Source organism: Macaca fascicularis, chromosome 16 (genome assembly GCF_037993035.2).
Source record: "Macaca fascicularis isolate 582-1 chromosome 16, T2T-MFA8v1.1".
NCBI lineage: Eukaryota > Metazoa > Chordata > Mammalia > Primates > Cercopithecidae > Macaca > Macaca fascicularis.
In genome coordinates, this window is record NC_088390.1 from 6,554,742 (window position 1) to 6,573,799 (window position 19,058).

The window sequence follows — 19,058 nt, forward strand, 5'->3', positions numbered from 1 at the left end:
TCACTGGACTGTCACTGACCCACCCCCGTCTGGGAGCCAGTCAATTCTGAGTCTACTTCTGAGTCATCTGTGTGTCCCCTGCGGTGACCAGCACAGGGTCTGACACAGAGTAAGTGTCCATTCCTGTGCACTGCATGCATCGGTGAGGGAAGGAATGTATGAGTGCACAAAGAGCCCCTCACCGCTTGGGGCTCAGACAGGGAGGAAAGGGACACTACCAGAAACGCACAGCTGTCAGCAGAATGGTCCGTGCAACAGATAAGAGATCAACTCAGCTGTGCTAGGCATGAGGACAGTGGTCTGGGAGAGGCTGGAGTATCAAGGAGGCTTCCCAGAGTCAGTGCCTGGGATTGTGGGAGCTAGAGATGAAGTCAGGGGAAGAGCTGGGGCAAAGGCAGGAAGCTGACGAGCTCCACGTGAGTTCAGGGATCTCTCTGCAAGCAGCCCCCTGGCCATTTGACTAGGATACAGTAGGGGATAGAAGAGGAAGGGAGGGATGGCCAGGAAGCCATGAATATCAGAATCAGAGATAACCTTGGAATTATTGGGTTCAGCAACAATTTGACAGCCCCTTTATGTCTCTCATGGTAGCTCTTCCAGGGCTGTTAGATTCCTGTAGTGATAGGAAACTCACTAACTCTGGAAATTTATGATTGTTAGAAGGAAGGCTGGAACCACATTGTGGATGGCCTTCTGTGCCAGGCTGGGGGATCTATACTTCATACTGCAGGCAACAAAGACCTACTTGCCAATTTCGTGGCAGAATGATAGGACTGGATTTCTATTTTAGAAGCATCGTGGTAGGATTGGATAAAGATGGTAAACTGACTACATGATCTAGTCTTTTTCTCCTCCTCCAGATCCCTAGAAAATGACATCAAGCATTTTTATGTGAATTAATCTTTAGTAGCACTGTAAAATAAGAAGTGTCCTTAGCAGACCAGAAACTGTGTGGCATCCGCAAAAGTTAAAAGGCAGAGAGATCTAAGGAAGGAGGCAGGACTGGTTACATAATTTTCAGGGTCCAGTATAAAATGAAAATATGGGTCCCTTTGTTCAACCTAATTAAAAATTTCAAGATGGCAACAGTAGAGTAGAAAATCAAGTGTGGGCCGGGCGCGGTGGCTCAAGCCTGTAATCCCAGCACTTTGGGAGGCCGAGACGGGCGGATCACGAGGTCAGGAGATCGAGACCATCCTGGCTAACACCGTGAAACCCCGTCTCTACTAAAAAATACAAAAATCTAGCCGGGCGAGGTGGCGGGCGCCTGTAGTCCCAGCTGCTCGGGAGGCTGAGGCAGGAGAATGGCGTAAACCCGGGAGGCGGAGCTTGCAGTGAGCTGAGATCCGGCCACTGCAGTCCAGCCTGGGCAACAGAGCAAGACTCCGTCTCAAAAAAAAAAAAAAAAAAAAAAAAAGTAAATCAAGTGTGTGGAGCCCTGTGTGACTGCAAAGGACAAATGCCCATAACGCTAGCCCAGGAGAAAGAAAACCCATAAGCTCAAGCCTGCAAAGAAAGGGCTGTGGCTTGGCGGGGTGCGGTGGCTCACACCTGTAATCCCAGCACTTAGGCCGAGGTGGGTGGATCATGAGGTCAGGAGTTTGAGAACAGCCTGGCCAACATAGTGAAACACTGTCTCTAATAAAAATATTTAAAAAATTAGCCGTGGGAGGCAGGAGAATTACTTGAACCCAGGAGGCGGAGGTTGCAAGGAATTATCACACCACTGCACTCCAGCCTGGGCAACAGAGCAAGACTCCATCTCAAAAAAGAAAGATCTGTGGCCAGTGATGGAGGCAGCACAGAAGGAACAGCAGGCTCATGGGTGAAATATACAGAAGCAAAGAAACCTCTTGTGATCGATCATCTGGGCTTCCATAGTAGAGGAGCCAGGTGTCTTGGTCCTCCCCCAACCCCTGCTTATGCCAAGCAAAGCATCTGTCCCCAAGTGTGAGAAAGGATGACTGTTTGAAGGACAGGACACCATGGAAAGCTGAAAATACCCAAGAGGAATAAAGCAGAAGCAACTGGTTCAACTCACACCAGCGACATTTTCTACCTTCCCCAATAATTCGACGACAGCAGGTTTCATTAAACACATATATTCCTATCACTCAGAGATGGGCTGACAGGGAACTGCAAACACAAACTGGCTTATGCACAAATACTACTAAATATTAGATAAAAACCAACAACGTGGAAGGAAGATATCCAACTCAGTGACTGAAGGGAAGAGGGAATTGGACCTGTGGAGTCCTTAAACCCACTTAGTGTCACAGTCATTAGTGGCTCTCAAATTTTAGTATGCATCAAAATCACAGGACTAGTTAAAATGTGGATTCTGAGCCCTGCTCCTAGAATTTGACTGATTCAGTAGGTCTAGGGGTCTAGAAATGTGACCCCCAAAGTCACATTTCCAACCAGTTGCCAAGAGATGTTAATGCTGTTGGTCCAGGGGCCACTCTTTGAGAAGCATGTATCTAGATACAAGGTCATAAACCAGAGTCAGGGGGTGAATGGTAGGAAAAAATAGCTCTCTGGAAAGCTAGAGGCAGAGAAATTGATCAGGGATACCCAGGCAGTGACTGCTTCCTTCCTGTCAACAAGAACGTGGCCTTGCTGACACTAAGTTTGTCTTAAGAACAAGAAGAACCTAGATTGTAAATCATTCCTTAAATAACAGCTCATAGATTGTTAGTATACATTATCCTGGAAGAGATATATAAACCCCAAGCGTAAAAGAATAGTGAGATAACAAGATTTCTCAAGGACTGAGCGGAATTTATCACAGGAATGCAAAGTTATTCAGGATGTGAAAATCAGTCAATGTAACATACCATGTTGACAGACTAAAAGACAAAAACCATATAAGCATCTCAATACATGTCTCCAAAAAAAAAAAAAAAAAAATTCCAGCAAAATCCAACACCTTTTTATGGTAAAAAATACATTTCAACAAACTAGAAATAGGAGGGAACTTCATCAACTAGATGAAGGACAACAACAAAAGATTCATAGTTAACATCATATTTAATGGTAAAAGACTGAAAACCTTCCCCCTAAGATCAGGAATAAAACAAGATGTCTGCTGTCATTACTTCTGTTCAATATTACGTTGGAGACTCTAGTTAGGGAAATTAGATAAGAAAAGGAAATAAAAGCTATCCAGATTGGAAAGGGAAAAGTTCAACTACCTATTCAAAGATGATGTAATCCTATGCATAGAAAATACTAAAGAATCCCCTCCAAAATAAAACTAATAAATGAGTTCAGCAAGGTTGCAAGATAGAGGATCAGTATACAAAACTCAATTATATTTCCATACACTTGCAATAAACGGTCTGAAAATGAAATTAAGAAAACAATTCCAGTTACATTAGCATCGAAAAGACTAAAATACTTAGGAATAAATTTAACAAAACAAGTGCAAGACTTGTACACTGAAAACTTTAAAACATCATTGAAAGAAATTAAAGAAGACTTACATAAATGTAAAGATTTCTCACGTTCATGGATTGGAACTGATATTGTTAAGATGACAATACTCCTCAAATTGATCTACAGAGTCAACACAATCCCTATCAAAATCCCCACTGGCATTTTTGCAGAAATTGACCTAAAATTCATATGGAAGTGCAAGAAACACAGAATAGCTAAATAATCTTGCAAAAGAAGAACAAAGCTAGTGGACCCCCACTTCCTGATTTCAAACTTACTGCAGGTGTACAGTAATCAAGACTGTGTGGCATACTAACATATACACATGAGTGGAATAGCACTCGGAGTCCAGAAATAAACCCATATGTCTATGATCAATTAACTTTTGACAAATCTGCCTAAACAATTCAATGGATGAGAGATAGTCTTTTCAATAAATGGTGCTGGGGGCCGGGCGCGGTGGCTCAAGCCTGTAATCCCAGCACTTTGGGAGGCCGAGGCGGGCGGATCACAAGGTCAGGAGATCGAGACCACAGTGAAACCCCGTCTCTACTAAAAATACAAAAAATTGGCCGGGCGCGGTGGCGGGCGCCTGTAGTCCCAGCTACTCAGGAGGCTGAGGCAGGAGAATGGCGGGAACCCGGGAGGCGGAGCTTGCAGTGAGCCGAGATCACGCCACTGCACTCCAGCCTGGGCAACAGCGTGAGACTCCGTCTCAAAAAAAAAAAAAAAAAAAAAAAAATGGTGCTGGGAAAACTAGTTAATCATGCTCAAAAGAACTCCTACCTCACACCATACACAAAAATTAATCCAAAGTGGATCAAAGACCTAAATATAAGAGTTAAAACTATAAAACTTTACAAAGAAAACATGGGGGTAAATTTTCATGACCTTGGACTGGGCAATGGTTTCTTAGATATGGCACCAAAAGCACAGACAATAAAAGAAAAAATAGATAAACTGAACTTCATCAAAATTTTAAGATTTTATACTCCAAAAGACATTATCAAAAAAAAGTATAAAGATAACCCACAAAATGGGAGAAAGCATATCTGAAAAGGGTCTGGTGTCCAGAATTCATTAAAGAACCCTTACAACTCAACAATAAAAAGACAAATAACCCAAATTTTAAATTGGCAAAAGATTTCAGTAGACATTTCCCCAAAGGAGATAAACAAACGATGAATAAGCACATGAAAAGATACTCAACATCATTAGTCATTAGAGAAATGAAGATCAAAACCACAATGAGACATCACTTCACACCTACTAGGATGGCCATATCCAAAAAGGCAGCCAGTATCAAGGGTTGGCAAGGATGCAGAGAAATTGGAACCTTTTTACATTACTGGTGGAAATGTAAAGTGGGGCAGCTACTTTGGAAACGAATTTGGCAGTTCTTCAAAAACTTAAACAGAATTACCATATGATATGGCAATTCCACTCCTATGTATATCAGCAAGATAATCGAAAACATATCCACACAAAAACTTGCATATGAATACTTACAGCATCATTATTCGTAATAGCCAAAAAGTAGAAACAACTCACATGTCCATCAACTGGGATAAATGAGACATGGCATATCCATACAATGGAGTAATACTCAGCCATAAAATGAAATGAAGCACTGACTCATGATGCTACAACATGGATGAATCTCAAAAACATTACGCTAAGGGAAAGTAGTCACACACAAAACGCTACATATTGTTTGATTCCATTTATATGAAATACCAAGGGCTGGGGGAAGGGGAATGGTGAGTGACCACTAATGGGTATGGGGCTTCTTTTTTCAGAAATGAAAATGTTCTTGGGCCAGGCACGGTGTCTCATGCCTGTAATCCCAGCACTTTGTGAGACCAAGGTGGGCAGATCACTTGAGGTCAGGAGTTCAAGACCAGCCTGGCCAACATAATGAAACCCCGTCTCTACTAAAAAAATACAAAAATTAGCCAGACCTGATGGCGGGCACCTGTAATCCCAGCTACTTGGGAGGCTGAGGACGGAGAATCGCTTGAATCCGGCTGGCAGAGGTTGCAGTGAGCCGAGGTCATGCCACTGCACTCCAGCCTGAGCAACAGAGCGAGACTCCATCTCATAAAAACAAAAAGAAAGAAAAGAAAAGAAAAAATATTATTGAGCTAGATAATGGTGATGGTTGCATCCCTTCATGAATATACTAAAACCACTGAATTGTACATTTTACAAAAAGGTGGGTTTTATGGTATGGGATTTATATCTCAATTTTTAAAAAAGATTTTGGCAAGACCTGCTTCACTTGAATAGTGTTAATGGCAGCTGTGTGCCTCCTTAGATCATTCGAATCAAGATATCTCCTGCTCTGTGTTATAATCTCACCTATGATCTTTGGCTGACTAATCCAGTCTTAAGTGTGCAGTTATTCCCACCCATCTCTAACCTACCAGAAAACTCCGAAATGTTCTAAAACATGCAGATGGAGACTTTTAAAAATGTAGCATCAGCCCATGCTTCCATGACTTAAGATCAGATTGCTAATCAAAAGAATCAATCAGAGCACATGAAAATGAAAAGATGATTTTTAAAAATAAACAAACAAACCCCAGGCCTGGCACAGTGACATACGCCTGTAATCCTAGCACTTTGAGAGGCTGAGGCGGGAGGATCGCTTGAGCAAGACCAACCAGGACAACACAGCGAGAGCCTATCTCTACAAAAAATTAGGCAGGTGTGGTAGTGCAAGCCTGTGGTCCCAACTACTCGGAAGGCTGAGGCAGGAGAATGAGACCCAATCTCTAAAAACGAAACGCAATACAGAAGAGCTGACCTGCAGAATGGAGACTGATGAAGAGAAAATGGGTGAGTTGTTGGTTAGAGCCAAGACCTATTCTCAGAATGCACCAAGGACCAAGAAATATGAATAAGAAGAACAAGGTGACATGTGGTTAGAAAAGTCTCTGGAAGGATAAAACAGAGAAATACTTAAAGAAACAATGAAAAGAAGGCTTCACAGCAGGGAAAGGGTACAACCAGGTGCGACATGACCAACAAACACCCCCACAACAAACACCTACTCAGAAACATGGCTTGAAATTTCAGAATACAAGGAAGAAAGACTTAAAAACCTAAAGGCTGGGCATGGTGGCGAATACCGGTAATCCCAGCACTTTGGGAGGCTGAGGTGGGCTGATCACTTGAGGCCAGGAGTTCGAGACCAGCCTGGGCAACATGGTGAAACCCTGTCTCTATTAAAAAAGCAAGCAAGAAAAAAAATTTTAAAAACTTAAATCTTCAGGAAGAGTAAAAACCGTATTACTCACAAAGGAATGAGAATCAAATTTATCTCAGACTTCTCAGCAACATCACTACATTCAAGAAGGCCATGGAGGAATAGCTGCAGAGATAGTTGGGAACGTGATTATGGAGGCAGATAAGCTTGCATTCAAATGAGCAAGCCAAATAAAGACACGTTTAGCAATGCAAGGACCTAGAAAACTGCTATCCACAGTTCCTACCTGAAAGAATTACTAGCAGAGACATGCTGGTGAAAAAAGAAAGTAAATCCAAGAGGAAGTCAGGGAATTGAGGAAGTAGCAGTGAGAGCTATATGCTATAAAGGGCGAATTTTACTGACTATAAATCATAGCTCAAAATACTTAACCCATAAAGAAGGAGAAGGAGGAGGTGGTGGGGGAGGAGTTGTCACTGCCAAAGCCGCCATGATGAGAAAACAAAACCCTCCCCAAAAGTAAAATAGCAAAACTTATCATTAAGTTGAAATAAGAATTGACAACATGAAACCAAACGGACAGGGGCCATGGGAGCTGGGGATTTAGGAAGAGAAGGAAGAAGAAAGGTACCAACGTCCTTCCCTGTTCAGGGGATAGGATAGATAGAGCTACTGACTTAATCCAAACTCTGGTAGAAAATGCCAGTTTTTATTTTTAATTTTTTTTTTTTTTTTGAGACAGGGGCTCATTCTATCACCCAGGCTGTGTTGCAGTAGAGCAAGCATGGCTCACTGCAGCCTCAACCTTCTGGGTTCAAACGACCCTCTCACCTCAGCCTCCAGAAGAGCTGGGAACACAGGCGCATGCCACCACCCCCAGCTAATTGCTTAATTTTTTGCAGAGGCGGGGGTCACTTTCTTACCCAGGCTGGTCCCAAACTCCTGGGCTCAAGCGATCCTCCCACCTCGGCCTCCCAAAGTATTGGGATTACCGGCATGAGCCACTGCGCCTGGCCAAAAATACCAGTTTTCAAATGTGTGTTAAAACTGTACGTTTCTAGAACTGCAGAAAAAGGAGATATATAAGAAATTTGATTGTGTCAATAAAAAACAGGAAAAAGGGAAGGAGAAAACTGTATTGATAATAGCTTAAATTTTACAGAGAATTTGTAACCCAACATATACGGTGTAGATAATGTATCTATTTTTTAACTCATAAGGAACGTTCACACACACACACAAGACCATGGTTTAGACAAGAAAGAATTTCAAAAAGATATCACTTTGGGGTCACATGGTCTGATCATAGTGGAATAAAATGGCTAATTAACAAGAAAAAAAATCTATTTGTCAGGATTCTTGTACACGGCTCTCAACAGTTCTTTGTGTAAAGAGGAGAAACATGGAGGTTTTGAACTCTGTAGACATGACGGACAGTGAGAGGGCGACTTATCCTAACCCTGTGGAATGTGGCCAATATGGCTGGATGCAGCTTTTCTGGGGACTGAAGGTTATATAATTTTGGGGTCCTTTTAAGGAAAAGATTATCCCCCCCCAAAAGCTTACTTTTGTAAATTTTACCAAAAAAAAGGTAATGGGTAAAAAAGCAAAAAAAAAAAAAAAAAAAAAGTAACCTTGCTAGGACCCTCTCTTGGAAGGCAACTGTGCGTGTGTCATTTTAAAAACAGGATTAAAACGCTCCTATCTCTAGAATTAGAAAAGCACAAATCACATAAATCTGGAGGAAAAAATTAATGAAATAAAAGCAATGTTAATTTACAAAACTAGAGAAAACGGTAGACAATAGAACTGATTAATAAAAGTAAGAGCTATTTCTTTGAAAAGACCTTTGAAATAGGTAAGCCTTTGGCAAAACTTACTAAGAATAGAGGGAGAGAGAGACAGAGAGAGAGAGAGAAGGATGGAGGGAAGGGGAAAAATACAAAGTACAAAGGAACAATGAGGGGAATGAGAAAGAAGTCATAACTTTCAGAAGTTAATTGCTTTCAACTTGATGAGGGGTATTTCTGGAATCCTCGGGCGAGGGTCATGCTTACTGGTGAAACACTGGGATGTTTCCATCACAGCACTTCAGTCAGGAAGTACTGAGTCCAATCAGAAAGCCTGCGACCACTTCTGTCACTCTACGTTGACCTGGAGATCCCATGCAATGCAGTTTAAAAGGAAAAATAAGAAGGGAGAGTAAATACTGGCAAAAATATAACTGTTAAGATTTGTAAACAAGGCTGGGTGCAGTGGCTCACACCTGTCGTCCTAGCATTTTGGGAGGCCGAGGCGGGCAGATCACTTGAGGTCAGGAGTTCGAGACCAGCCTGGCCAACATGGTGAAACCCCATCTCTACCAAAAACACAAAAAGTAGCCGGGCATGGTGGCGGACGCCTGTAATCCCAGCTATTCGGGAGGCTGAGGTAGGAGAATCACTTGAACCCAGGAGACAGAGGTTGCAGTGAGCCAAGATCACACCACTGCACTCCAACCTGGGTGACAGAGCAAGACTCTGTCTCCAAAAAAAAGAAACAAAGAAAGAAAAGATTTCTAAATGATGTGATGCTCTAACTAGGAAAAACCCAAGAGAATCAACTGACAAACTATTAAAACCAACAAGAAATGTCAGCGAAGTAGCAATATTTCAAAGACATAGCAGACTAGTAATTTACATCCAGAATATATATGAAGATCTCCTAAAATCCAGTAAAAAGGATAAACAATCCAATAGCATATGGGCAAAAATGGTGTTTAAGAAATTCAGAGAAAAGAAAATAGGATCGGTCAACACATTTATGAAAAGATGTTCAATCTCACTGGAAACCGGGTAAAGACAAAGCAAGACAAGAAAACATTTTCACTCAGCCGTTAGATAAAATGTGGAAGTTTGATAATATCAAATCTGGTAACACATTGTGGGGAAATGGCTAACTTAATCCATGGTTGGTGTGCAAATATACATTTGCACCCTTTTTTGGAAAACCGTTTGACAGTACCTATTGCAATTTTGAATGCTTATACTTTAAACCCATAAAGCATTCTTACAATAATGAAAGACTCCAATGTCTATCACTGCAGAATGGTTAAATAAATTATGGTACAACTATGGTAGAGAATACTATAGTATAGGTAAAGATAATGAAGTGAATCTATATTTACTCATATGAAAAGCTCTCCAAGATCTTCTGTTAAATGTGAGGGAAGAGGTAAGTTGCAGCACTAATGTCTAATACCATCGACCTCTAGAGAGATATCCTCCACATTGTTCAACTCTGCAAGGAGGTCTGTAATTGAAGGAATAACTAAAGGAGAGACTTTGGTTTTATTTGTTGCGTTTGATTTTTTCCAGTAAGGATACATTTAAGAAATCAGATGGATATTTATTATGTTTGTAGAAGCATTATTCATGGTAGCCAAAACGTGTAAGCAACCTAAACGTCCATCATCAGAAGAATGGATAAACAAAAGGTGGTATATCCATACAAGGGAAAGTTACTCAGCCCCAAAATGGAATAAAGTACTGATTCCTGTTGCAACATGAATGAACCTTGACAGCATTATGCTAAGTGAAATAGGCCAGACACAAAAGGACAAATACTGAATGATCCCACATATGTAGGGTACCTAGAGAAGTCAAATTCATGGAGACGGAAAGTAGAATGGTGTTTACCAAGGGCTGGGGAAAGGAGAATGGGGAGTTGGTCTTTGACCCGCACAGAGTTTCAGTTGTGGAGGATGACCAAGTTCTGGCGATGGTTGGTGGTGATGGTTGCAGGGCAATGTGAATGGACTTAATGCCACTGACCTGTACACTTAAGAATTGCTAAAATGGGCCGGGCGTGGTGACTCACGCCTGTAATCCCAGCACTTTGGGAGGCCGAGGCAGGTGGATCACTTGAGGTCAGGAGTTCAAGACCAGCCTGGCCAACATGGCAAAACCCTGTCTCTACTAAAAATACAAAAATTAGCTGGGCGTGGTGGTGCATGCCTGTAATCCCAGCTACTCAGGAGGCTGAGGCAGGAGAATCACTTGAACTCGGGAGGCGGAGGTTGCAGTGAGTCGAGATTGTGCCATTGCACTCTAGCCTGGGCAACAAGGCAAGACTCCATCTCAAAAAAAAAAAATTGTTAAAATGGTAAATTTTATGTTATGCATATTTTACTACAATAAGAAATGTTACACAAAAATAAGACAAATAATTGCAAAAATAATAACAGTATAATAATAATAATATTTGAACAATTGTAAAATAATAGTAATAACAACATGCTTCTGGGTGTTCAGCTCATGCTAAAGGATCCCTTTCCATAAAAAAAAAATATATATATATACACACACATATACACATATATGTATATACATATATACTGGGCCATATATTGCCAAAAAGATAAATATAGAACCAAGCTTAAAATAAAAAATGTATGATACACAGTGCCAGAAACAAAAAAAGGAATCCAGAGACGAAAGCAGAAGCTGAGATAGAGGAGATCCGTGAATCCCATGAGTCAGACGAATAAAGAAAGAGGCTCCGGGATCAGAGCCTAAAAACCGCACTGTGAACTCCACCAACCCGACTTCAGCCTGTGGATGGCAAGGAGCTGATGTGGCACCCACTTTACAGCAGGGACCCTTGAAGGGCCATTCCATCCTTACAGGAACTTAAAAAAAGAACCTTCCTAGCGGAAGCGGCAAAGAAACCATTCACAGACAGTGAGAGAGAAAATTCACACATGAGTAATTAAAACCCTAAGCCTGTGCCACTTCTGGGTGTAGGGTCTAAATTTACACCACCCATGTAGAATGGAAACTCTAAACTATAAATTTAGCCTATAAAATATTCAAGATTAGTGAAACACTCAGGCCCAGCAGGAAAGAAAATAAGGCCGGTCTTTATGAGGACATTTTCCCAACCTAGGGCACACAAGACTCCCCCTAAAAAGAAGAGAGAGGTACGTGTGACCAAGATGAGTTCACAATCACAAACGAGAAACAAAACCCATGAGGTACATTAGTGTACACGCACGCGCGCGCGCACACACACACACACACAGAGCAGAATTAGCACCCTTGAGAACTGGAGGGATGAGAGCAGTCTGAAAGTGCTGATGAAATATATGACTTAAATGGTGAGGGAGAGAAAAGGTGAAATACAAAACAGAATTCAGGCTTAAAAGGAAGAAGGTCGGCTCCCTTTGGAATGTGTGGAGCATAAGGAGTCTTTAGGACATCCGGGTAGAGGTTAGCAGGAGGTTACCGAAAATGTGAGGGTGGGGCCCAGAAGAAAGGTCCTGGCTAGAGATACAGCAGGGAGTTGCCATGGAGGTGGCTGGAGCACCATGGAGGCAGTGTGACTGACCAGAGTGTCCAGCATGAGGGCGGGGGATGCCTGGAATGAGCCCTGTGTCTAAGGGCAGGAAACTTGAAGAAGACAGGAGGATCCGCTCTGTCTATGCCACCAATTTCGATTGCATTCCTTTCCAGGAAGCGTTCACGGATCTTCCTTTCCCCAAGACACTTCCCAGAGCCTCTCAGAGCCTGGACCCAGCCTGTCTTACTGTATAGTAACCCCTGGCTCTGATCTGTCGCTTCCACTCTGCTGTAAGCTTCTAAGGAGTGACAAGGCCATCCTGCTTGTCTCTGTTCCCCCTACACTGGGCACAGGGTCGAGCCTCTGTGATGGCTCCATAAATGACTATTGAAATGAATGTGTGTGTTCTGTCATGTTGTGGGAATTCACGTTATGAATCCACATGAGAACGGGACTCGGAAGGAGCTGGAAATCCAGCTGGCTTCCTCTTCCGCTTACCATCTTTCCTCTCTTCTTCCCGCTCCCCATTCTGTACTGGGAAGAAACACCACCAACCCTCGGACTCAGGCAAGCACTGCCCTTCATTCAATCGTGCCTGAGCACCAGGAAGCATTTGTGAGGGCTGCCACTTGTGCAAGACTGGCCATGCTTCTCCCCCTTCCATCATTATAAGAATGACCTGCTATCGAAAGCACTTTGCAAATATCATCTCATTTAATCATCGCAGCTTTTTTACTAGTCCTCCACTCTGCAGATGAAGAAACAGAAGCCCAGAGAGGTGATGTGACTTTTCCTGACCACAAAGTCATGGAGTGGCATGGCTGAAGTTCAAACCCAGGCTTCTCTAACTCCAGCACTGCAGCTTCTGCCTCTCTCCTGGACTTCCCGCTATGCCTCCTCATCCCCTGCCCTCCCATGCGCTCCCAACTCACTCTGCCTCTTGCTCACCCGAAAGCCCTTAGTTCACACTGGGTCTGAGTCATATACTGTTTAGCAGACAAGTGGGGGTGGGGGATGGGAAGGGGATGGCCAAATGCGTGGTACCAATCCAGATTTGTCTTTTCAAGGCTACAAGCACTGTTGTGGGGCAGGACCTAGAATCCATGACCCCTTCTAGGCCCCCTCTGGGTTCTCAGGATGAAGGAAAGAGCAGCAAAGGACCCACTGGCAGATACATGGCTATGAAGACTGGTACGTTGTCTCTGGATTGCCCTTGGGGGCCAGACTCAGAGCCCCCCACCCCTTCTCATGGATGGGACAGTGGTACAGGGCGCCTTTCCTTTCAGACTCATGGTTCCTTGAGCCTGACTTTGTTAGGGCCCAGAACTGTGCCAAGCCTTAGTCCAGTCAGGGAGGTGAAGCCCTGGACTGGGAATCAGAAGGCCAGGAATCTGTGCCTAATGTTGCCACCAGTTTGGGGGACCTCGGACAAGACGTGGCTCCTCTGAGCCTGGGTTCTTTGTTGGTTAGATGGGATGACCACACCAAGCCTGCCCATTTCTCAGGATGGGTGCTTTGGCATGAGGAGAGCTCTGAACCAAGGGGGCAGGGATGGGGATGAGAAAAGGAACAGGGACAGGACAAGATGGTCACCACCAAGACAGCTGCCACCTAGGCAGCCGTTCTTGTGAGCTGGGCCAGGACCATCTCACTGAACACCTCCTAAGAGCATGGCCTTGCCCACTTGGCAACTCTGGGCCAGAGCACAACTGCGAATGACAGGAGCAAGAGAGGAAGGAGAAGAGACGATGAGGAAGAAATAAAGTAGGAGGAGTGGTATGTGGGGTGGGGAACGAGGGATGGAAGAAACCAACCTGAGGGTAACAGGTACAGAGGTTAGCACCCTGCATCCCAGATGTGGTTCTAGCCCTGGCTCTGCTTCTCACTCCATTGTAACATTAATCAAATACAGCCCTCAGCTGAAGATCTCTGAGGTTCAGTTTTCCATATATTAGCTCAGATTTTATGACTTCTTCAGCCACGCTGTCCATTTGCATTTTAAAGCCTTGCCCCATTGCTTCACTGTCAGGAGCCCTTCCTGGATCCCCTCTCCTGCCTCCTGAAAGTCATGCCTCTCCCTTCTGAGCTAACAGCCCTCAGCTTAAGCCTGATGCATATATCTTGATTTATACAGTGTCACACATCACAAGACAGAGGTCTCAGATGAATCACCTTTGGTTGCTCCTGCCAAGCACTTACACACAGTAGGTGCTCAATGAGCTTGTGAGTGATGAACAATAGCCAAGCAGATGGATAGATGGATGCCAAAAAGAATCAGCCTGCTTTGTAGGCTGATCAAACTCCTGGTCAAAACTCTTCTCCAAAGAAAGCCTCCTGGATTAATCCCCAGCCATATACTCCTTCTTCAACAGCTCAGCCAAAGGAAATCCTGATTCTCACTGCTGTCCTTCTCTTTCCCCTTAGACGTCAGCTCCTGTCCTGCTCAAAGGCTTCTCCAACTGTCACCCTCCTTATTCAGCAGATTCCAATACCAAAGACCTGGCAGTCCAAGGAGCTTGGACCCAGGCACCTGCCATTTACCACCCGTGCCACTGGGGTGGTCATTCTATGGACAAAGGAAGATCTTTTGAAGTACCCTGGGGCTGTTCTGCCACAGAAAACCCTACGGAAGTCCCCATGAGAGTTCCTGTAGGTGGCAGAATCTCAGAGATGCTATGAAGGAGGAACCAAGGCAGATGGACTCTTCACAGAAGACCCAAGTCCCAGCCCCAGTTGCCAGCCCTACAGCCCACCCTGCAACACACCTATGTGCACATCCTGGTCATGAGAGAAGCAGAATCTCACCTTGATGCTCGTCCAGTTTCCCCATGGTCTCGATCTGCTCCACAAGGTCATTGGAGTTCCACTGGCTCATCCCAATGAGGATGGCATTCTTCCCTTCAGCCATCTCCTCTGTGGGAAGAAGCAGTGGTGAGCATGAGCAGGTGCAGCTAGGGATAGGTAGCCTGATCAGGAGCTTATGTCTGAGAGACATTTTCTCTTATGCTCTTTCTTCCTTGAGTTGAGGTGTACCTCGACTAGGTACTGTAGCTAGACAGTTACAAGACTTTCAGAGATTTGTCATTGCAAGAAGATACTGTTGTACTCTACTGGACCTCCACGTGCTACAGCAAAAGAAAGTAACAAAAAGCCTGAAACCCCATAAAAAGTACCATTCCTAGCACTGAGGGCAGTATCTCTTGAAAGTCAGTGTGTTTGGGAAGAAAGAGCAAAACCTTGTCATTTGCAAGCAGTTTTTCCTTAAATTACTGACTTCTCTGACCCTCGATTTTCCCGTCAGTAAAATGGATCTGGCCACAGAGGTGTTGTGAGGATTAAATGAGATAATGGATGTAAAGGTCTTGGTGCAGAGCAGGTGCTCACAGATGACAGCCATGATGGTGATGTCATCACATGAGAAGTAGCTCACCACCAGGAGTTGAGTGGATGAGTAACTGGAGGAGAAGAAACCTTCTGGTTCTAAGGAAGCTTTGAGCTGTATGGAACCTTTAGCCCCCATCTGAACTTTATGACCCTCTTAAAGCCTCCGTTCTCTCGCACTCCTCCCCTCAACCCTGTCTCTATCCTTGTTCTTTCCTTGTCTGAGCATAGTGATTCGTCTGGGAGAAACCAGTGGGGCAAGATTCCATAACCACACTGAAAAGAAGGCCCGGGGTCCCACACATTGCATACACACATCTAGTACCATCCCTCGTCCTACAAAGGGACATTTCTTCAAAGACAATCCCTTAGGCACGTGTGCTGTCCTCCCCACACTTTGCCCAAAAACAGATGTGCCTTTCTGGTGAAGAGCTTTGTGCCCTCCCTCACAGAACAGACATCAAAGGGTATTGAGGACAATCTCCAACCTTATGATAATTAAGAACAAAGGGTTGAGATCCATTTCACTGCCAAAGAACTTTACCAACAGAAGGAATCAATATGGTGGATCTGAAGCTTTGGGAGCTGTCCAGAGTTCTGATTCACTCTAGAGCTCAGTTGACCAGACCCCCAGTTCTTGTTAGGACATCTCCTCCTGTCTTATTTTATGTATCTATTTGATTGACTTAACAACAATTATCTAACCGTTACCACACACTGAGATTAGTATAAGTGCTTTACAAATATTAACTCAATTCTCATAACAATACAAAAAAGGTACAATTATTGTTATCCCCATTTTATAGACAAGGAAACTGAGGAACACAGTAGCTGAGGAATTCTTGCCCAAGGTCACTGGCTAGAGTCAGGATTCAAAACCAGGTATACGGTTTCAAGAGTCCTGAAATCCTGCCATCCTGATAGCCTGCCCTGGACATCCTGTATTGGCTGCCCACACTCCAGCCAGGCACCACACACATTCGGACAATTTCCTGAGCCTGGCGTGTTCCATCTGGGAACTGGTTTATTCCGTACTGGGCAGAGCCCTGACCAGGTTCCAGTGCAGATCCTGCTGCATGTGAGCTTTGTGCTTTTCCACACCCTCCACCACTGTGTCTGTTTTCCTATCTTTTAAACAGCAATAACGACTCTGGCTCGATAGCTCTGTCTAGCAAGCTGCTGTGAGGACAAATACTACAACAAATTTGAAGATACAACACAATTTGAGGTGCTGTAAACAAATATAAGGTCATATTATTCTTCGGGAAGCAGAATTATGAAGAGGTTAAGAGCTCAATTCTGGCGTTAGACAGATTGCTGTCAATCCTGGGCCTACCATCTGCTAGCAATACAACTACAGTTTCCTCATCTAAAAAATGACATCATCGTAGTCCCTGTGTCATCGGATTGTGGTGAGGATTAAGTGAGATGATGCAGGTAAGGTGTTTATAAGAGTGCCCCCCCCCACCGTAAAAGCACAGGCTGAGATGCTATTGCACGATGGTGTCATCACCACCATCACCACCAGCAGCAGCAGGAGCGTGGGTGTCATGCCCCTACGCTCACTCTTGGTTCCACTCCTGCTGTTGTCGGCCCCTGTGACATGCTAGCCCAGCTCCAGAGTCAGGTAATCAGGATCAGCCTGATGACCACCTTGAGTTCTTTGTCTCCTGGTTCAGTTACTCACGCATGGAGCTATCCGTTTGTTCATTCTAGCATTCAATCTATGGTGAATAGATTTCTGAGCACCTACTGTGTGCAGGGTGAGACACGACCTCCCCCCTGCTGGAATCCAGTTTTGTGAAAAACATGATAGAAATACCTCTGACATGAGCTGGGAGCGGCAGGTATGCAGCAGGCGCTCAGCATATCCTAGCTCCCATTTCTTCTACGGTGCCATAAGTCCTGTCCCAGTGGTGCATGCAAGGCTAGTGGAACCCTGTGGGGTCTCCCAGGGCTCTGGAGGTCTGAGCATGCCTACTCCTGCACGGCCTGGGCCTCTTTCCCCTTTTTTCCTAATCACCAGTATAACCCTGCTCCATCTTTGGCTCTTGGGCTTTTGTCTGTTTCCGATCAAATATGTCTTTCTCTCCCACAGTCTCAGCATGCTTCTCTCACGCTTTACATCTGGCCCTGACTCACTGAGATCTGAGCTCTCTGGACCCCTTTCTATGGGTCTGTGTCTCTCTTGGTCCTTGTAGTTCTCTTGGCCTCTCCCAAGCTCTCCCGTGCTGCCTGCCACATCTGTATCTCTCTCTGGGTGGAACGCGAATGCATAGCCTTGCTCTCTTCTCACCCCAGCACCTTTCTCTCTTTCCTTTCTCTGGGTCTCACTTTACTGGACTGGGTATGTTTCTTTCTTGATCTCTCTCATTCTCTATGGATTTCTCTTTTGTCTCCCTTGGTCCCTGTCCTCAGGATCTCTCCAGCCCCTTGCTCCCTAAGGGTATTCTCCCTCCCCTCCCTGTTCTCTCTTGCTATGTGTGTGTGCACATGTGCATGTGTATGTGTGAGTGTGTGCATATGTGCATGTGTGTGCATGTGTGTACATGCATGTGTGAGCGCATGCATGTGTGTGTACATGTGTGAGTGCATATGTACACTGTGTGCATGTGTGTACATGCATGTGTGACTGTGTACATGCATGTGTGAATGTGTGCATATATGCATGTGTGTGCATGTGTGTGTGGCCCTCTCTCCCTCCTGCTCCCTCTCACTCTCTGCTTTCTCGTACCTTCTCTGGCATTCTCACACTCCCTGCCCCTCCGCCCATCCCTGTCTCTCTGCTGCTCTGTGTACCCTCCCAACTCCCCAACATGCTTTCTCTCCCACACTCAACCTTTACGTCTTCACTCCGGCAACAATGGGCTTGTCTCCTGAGAAGCAATAAGAACACACACGCACACACACACACACACACGGAAGCAGCAGCAGCAATATCTCCTTTTGGAGCCATTCAGGCAAAGAGGGGAGCTGCAGGGCTCAGCTTGAAGTCTTTGCTCTGCTTCCCACATTGTAGGACAAGCCTCCAACAGGACCTGTGGAGCCACACCGTGCTCATTTGTATAAACGCCCTGGTTGATTTTGCTTTTCACCTTCTGGTGACTGTCTCTTGCATGCTAATCCTTGTCCTGGTGATCTCTGCTGCGGACATGGTTTTAACATGTACTTCACCCTGCTGAGACCTGACCCAGCTCTGACTAAGCTCCAGGCTGAGCCTCATCCACTGTTACCATAGCCCTGGCCTTGACCACAGACTGACTCCCACCCTGGCCAAAACCTGGTTATACTCCTGTAAGCACAACCTCCAATGCTATAAGGAAAGCCTTTCTTCTTACCCCGGAGCTTCTGTTTCTACTGTTGACAGGACTCCAGAGTAAAAAATCTCCTTGTCTTCGCCAGGTGCAGTGACTCACACCTGTAATCCCAGGACTTGTGAGGCCGAGGCAGGCGAATCACGAGGTCAGGAGTTCGAGACCAGCCTGACCAACATGATAAAACCCCATCTCTACTAAAAATACAAAAAATTAGCTGGGCATAGTGGTGGGCGCCTATAATCCCAGCAACTTGGGAAGCTGAGGTGGAAGAATCACTTGAACCCGGGTGGCAGAGGTTGCCGTGAGCTGAGATCGCGCCACTGCATTCCAGCCTGGTGACAGAGTGAGACTCCATCTCAAAAAAAAAAAAAAAAAAAATCTCCTTTTCTCAT

At 44.7% G+C, this 19,058-nt stretch overlaps 1 protein-coding gene across 2 annotated transcripts in view; it reads right to left on the reverse strand.

Moving 5' to 3' along the window:
- The window catches only part of PITPNM3 (PITPNM family member 3), a 107,594-nt gene that overhangs the window by 60,564 nt on the left and 27,972 nt on the right, over positions 1 to 19,058 (reverse strand). The window contains exon 3 of one of the 2 annotated variants that reach the window (XM_045375499.3): positions 14,774 to 14,881. The exons of the other annotated variant lie outside the window; for it this stretch is intronic. Within the exon in view, the coding sequence (XP_045231434.2) occupies positions 14,774 to 14,881 (108 nt within the window). The remainder of the gene's footprint in view (positions 1 to 14,773; positions 14,882 to 19,058) is intronic. 2 annotated transcript variants of the gene reach the window in all.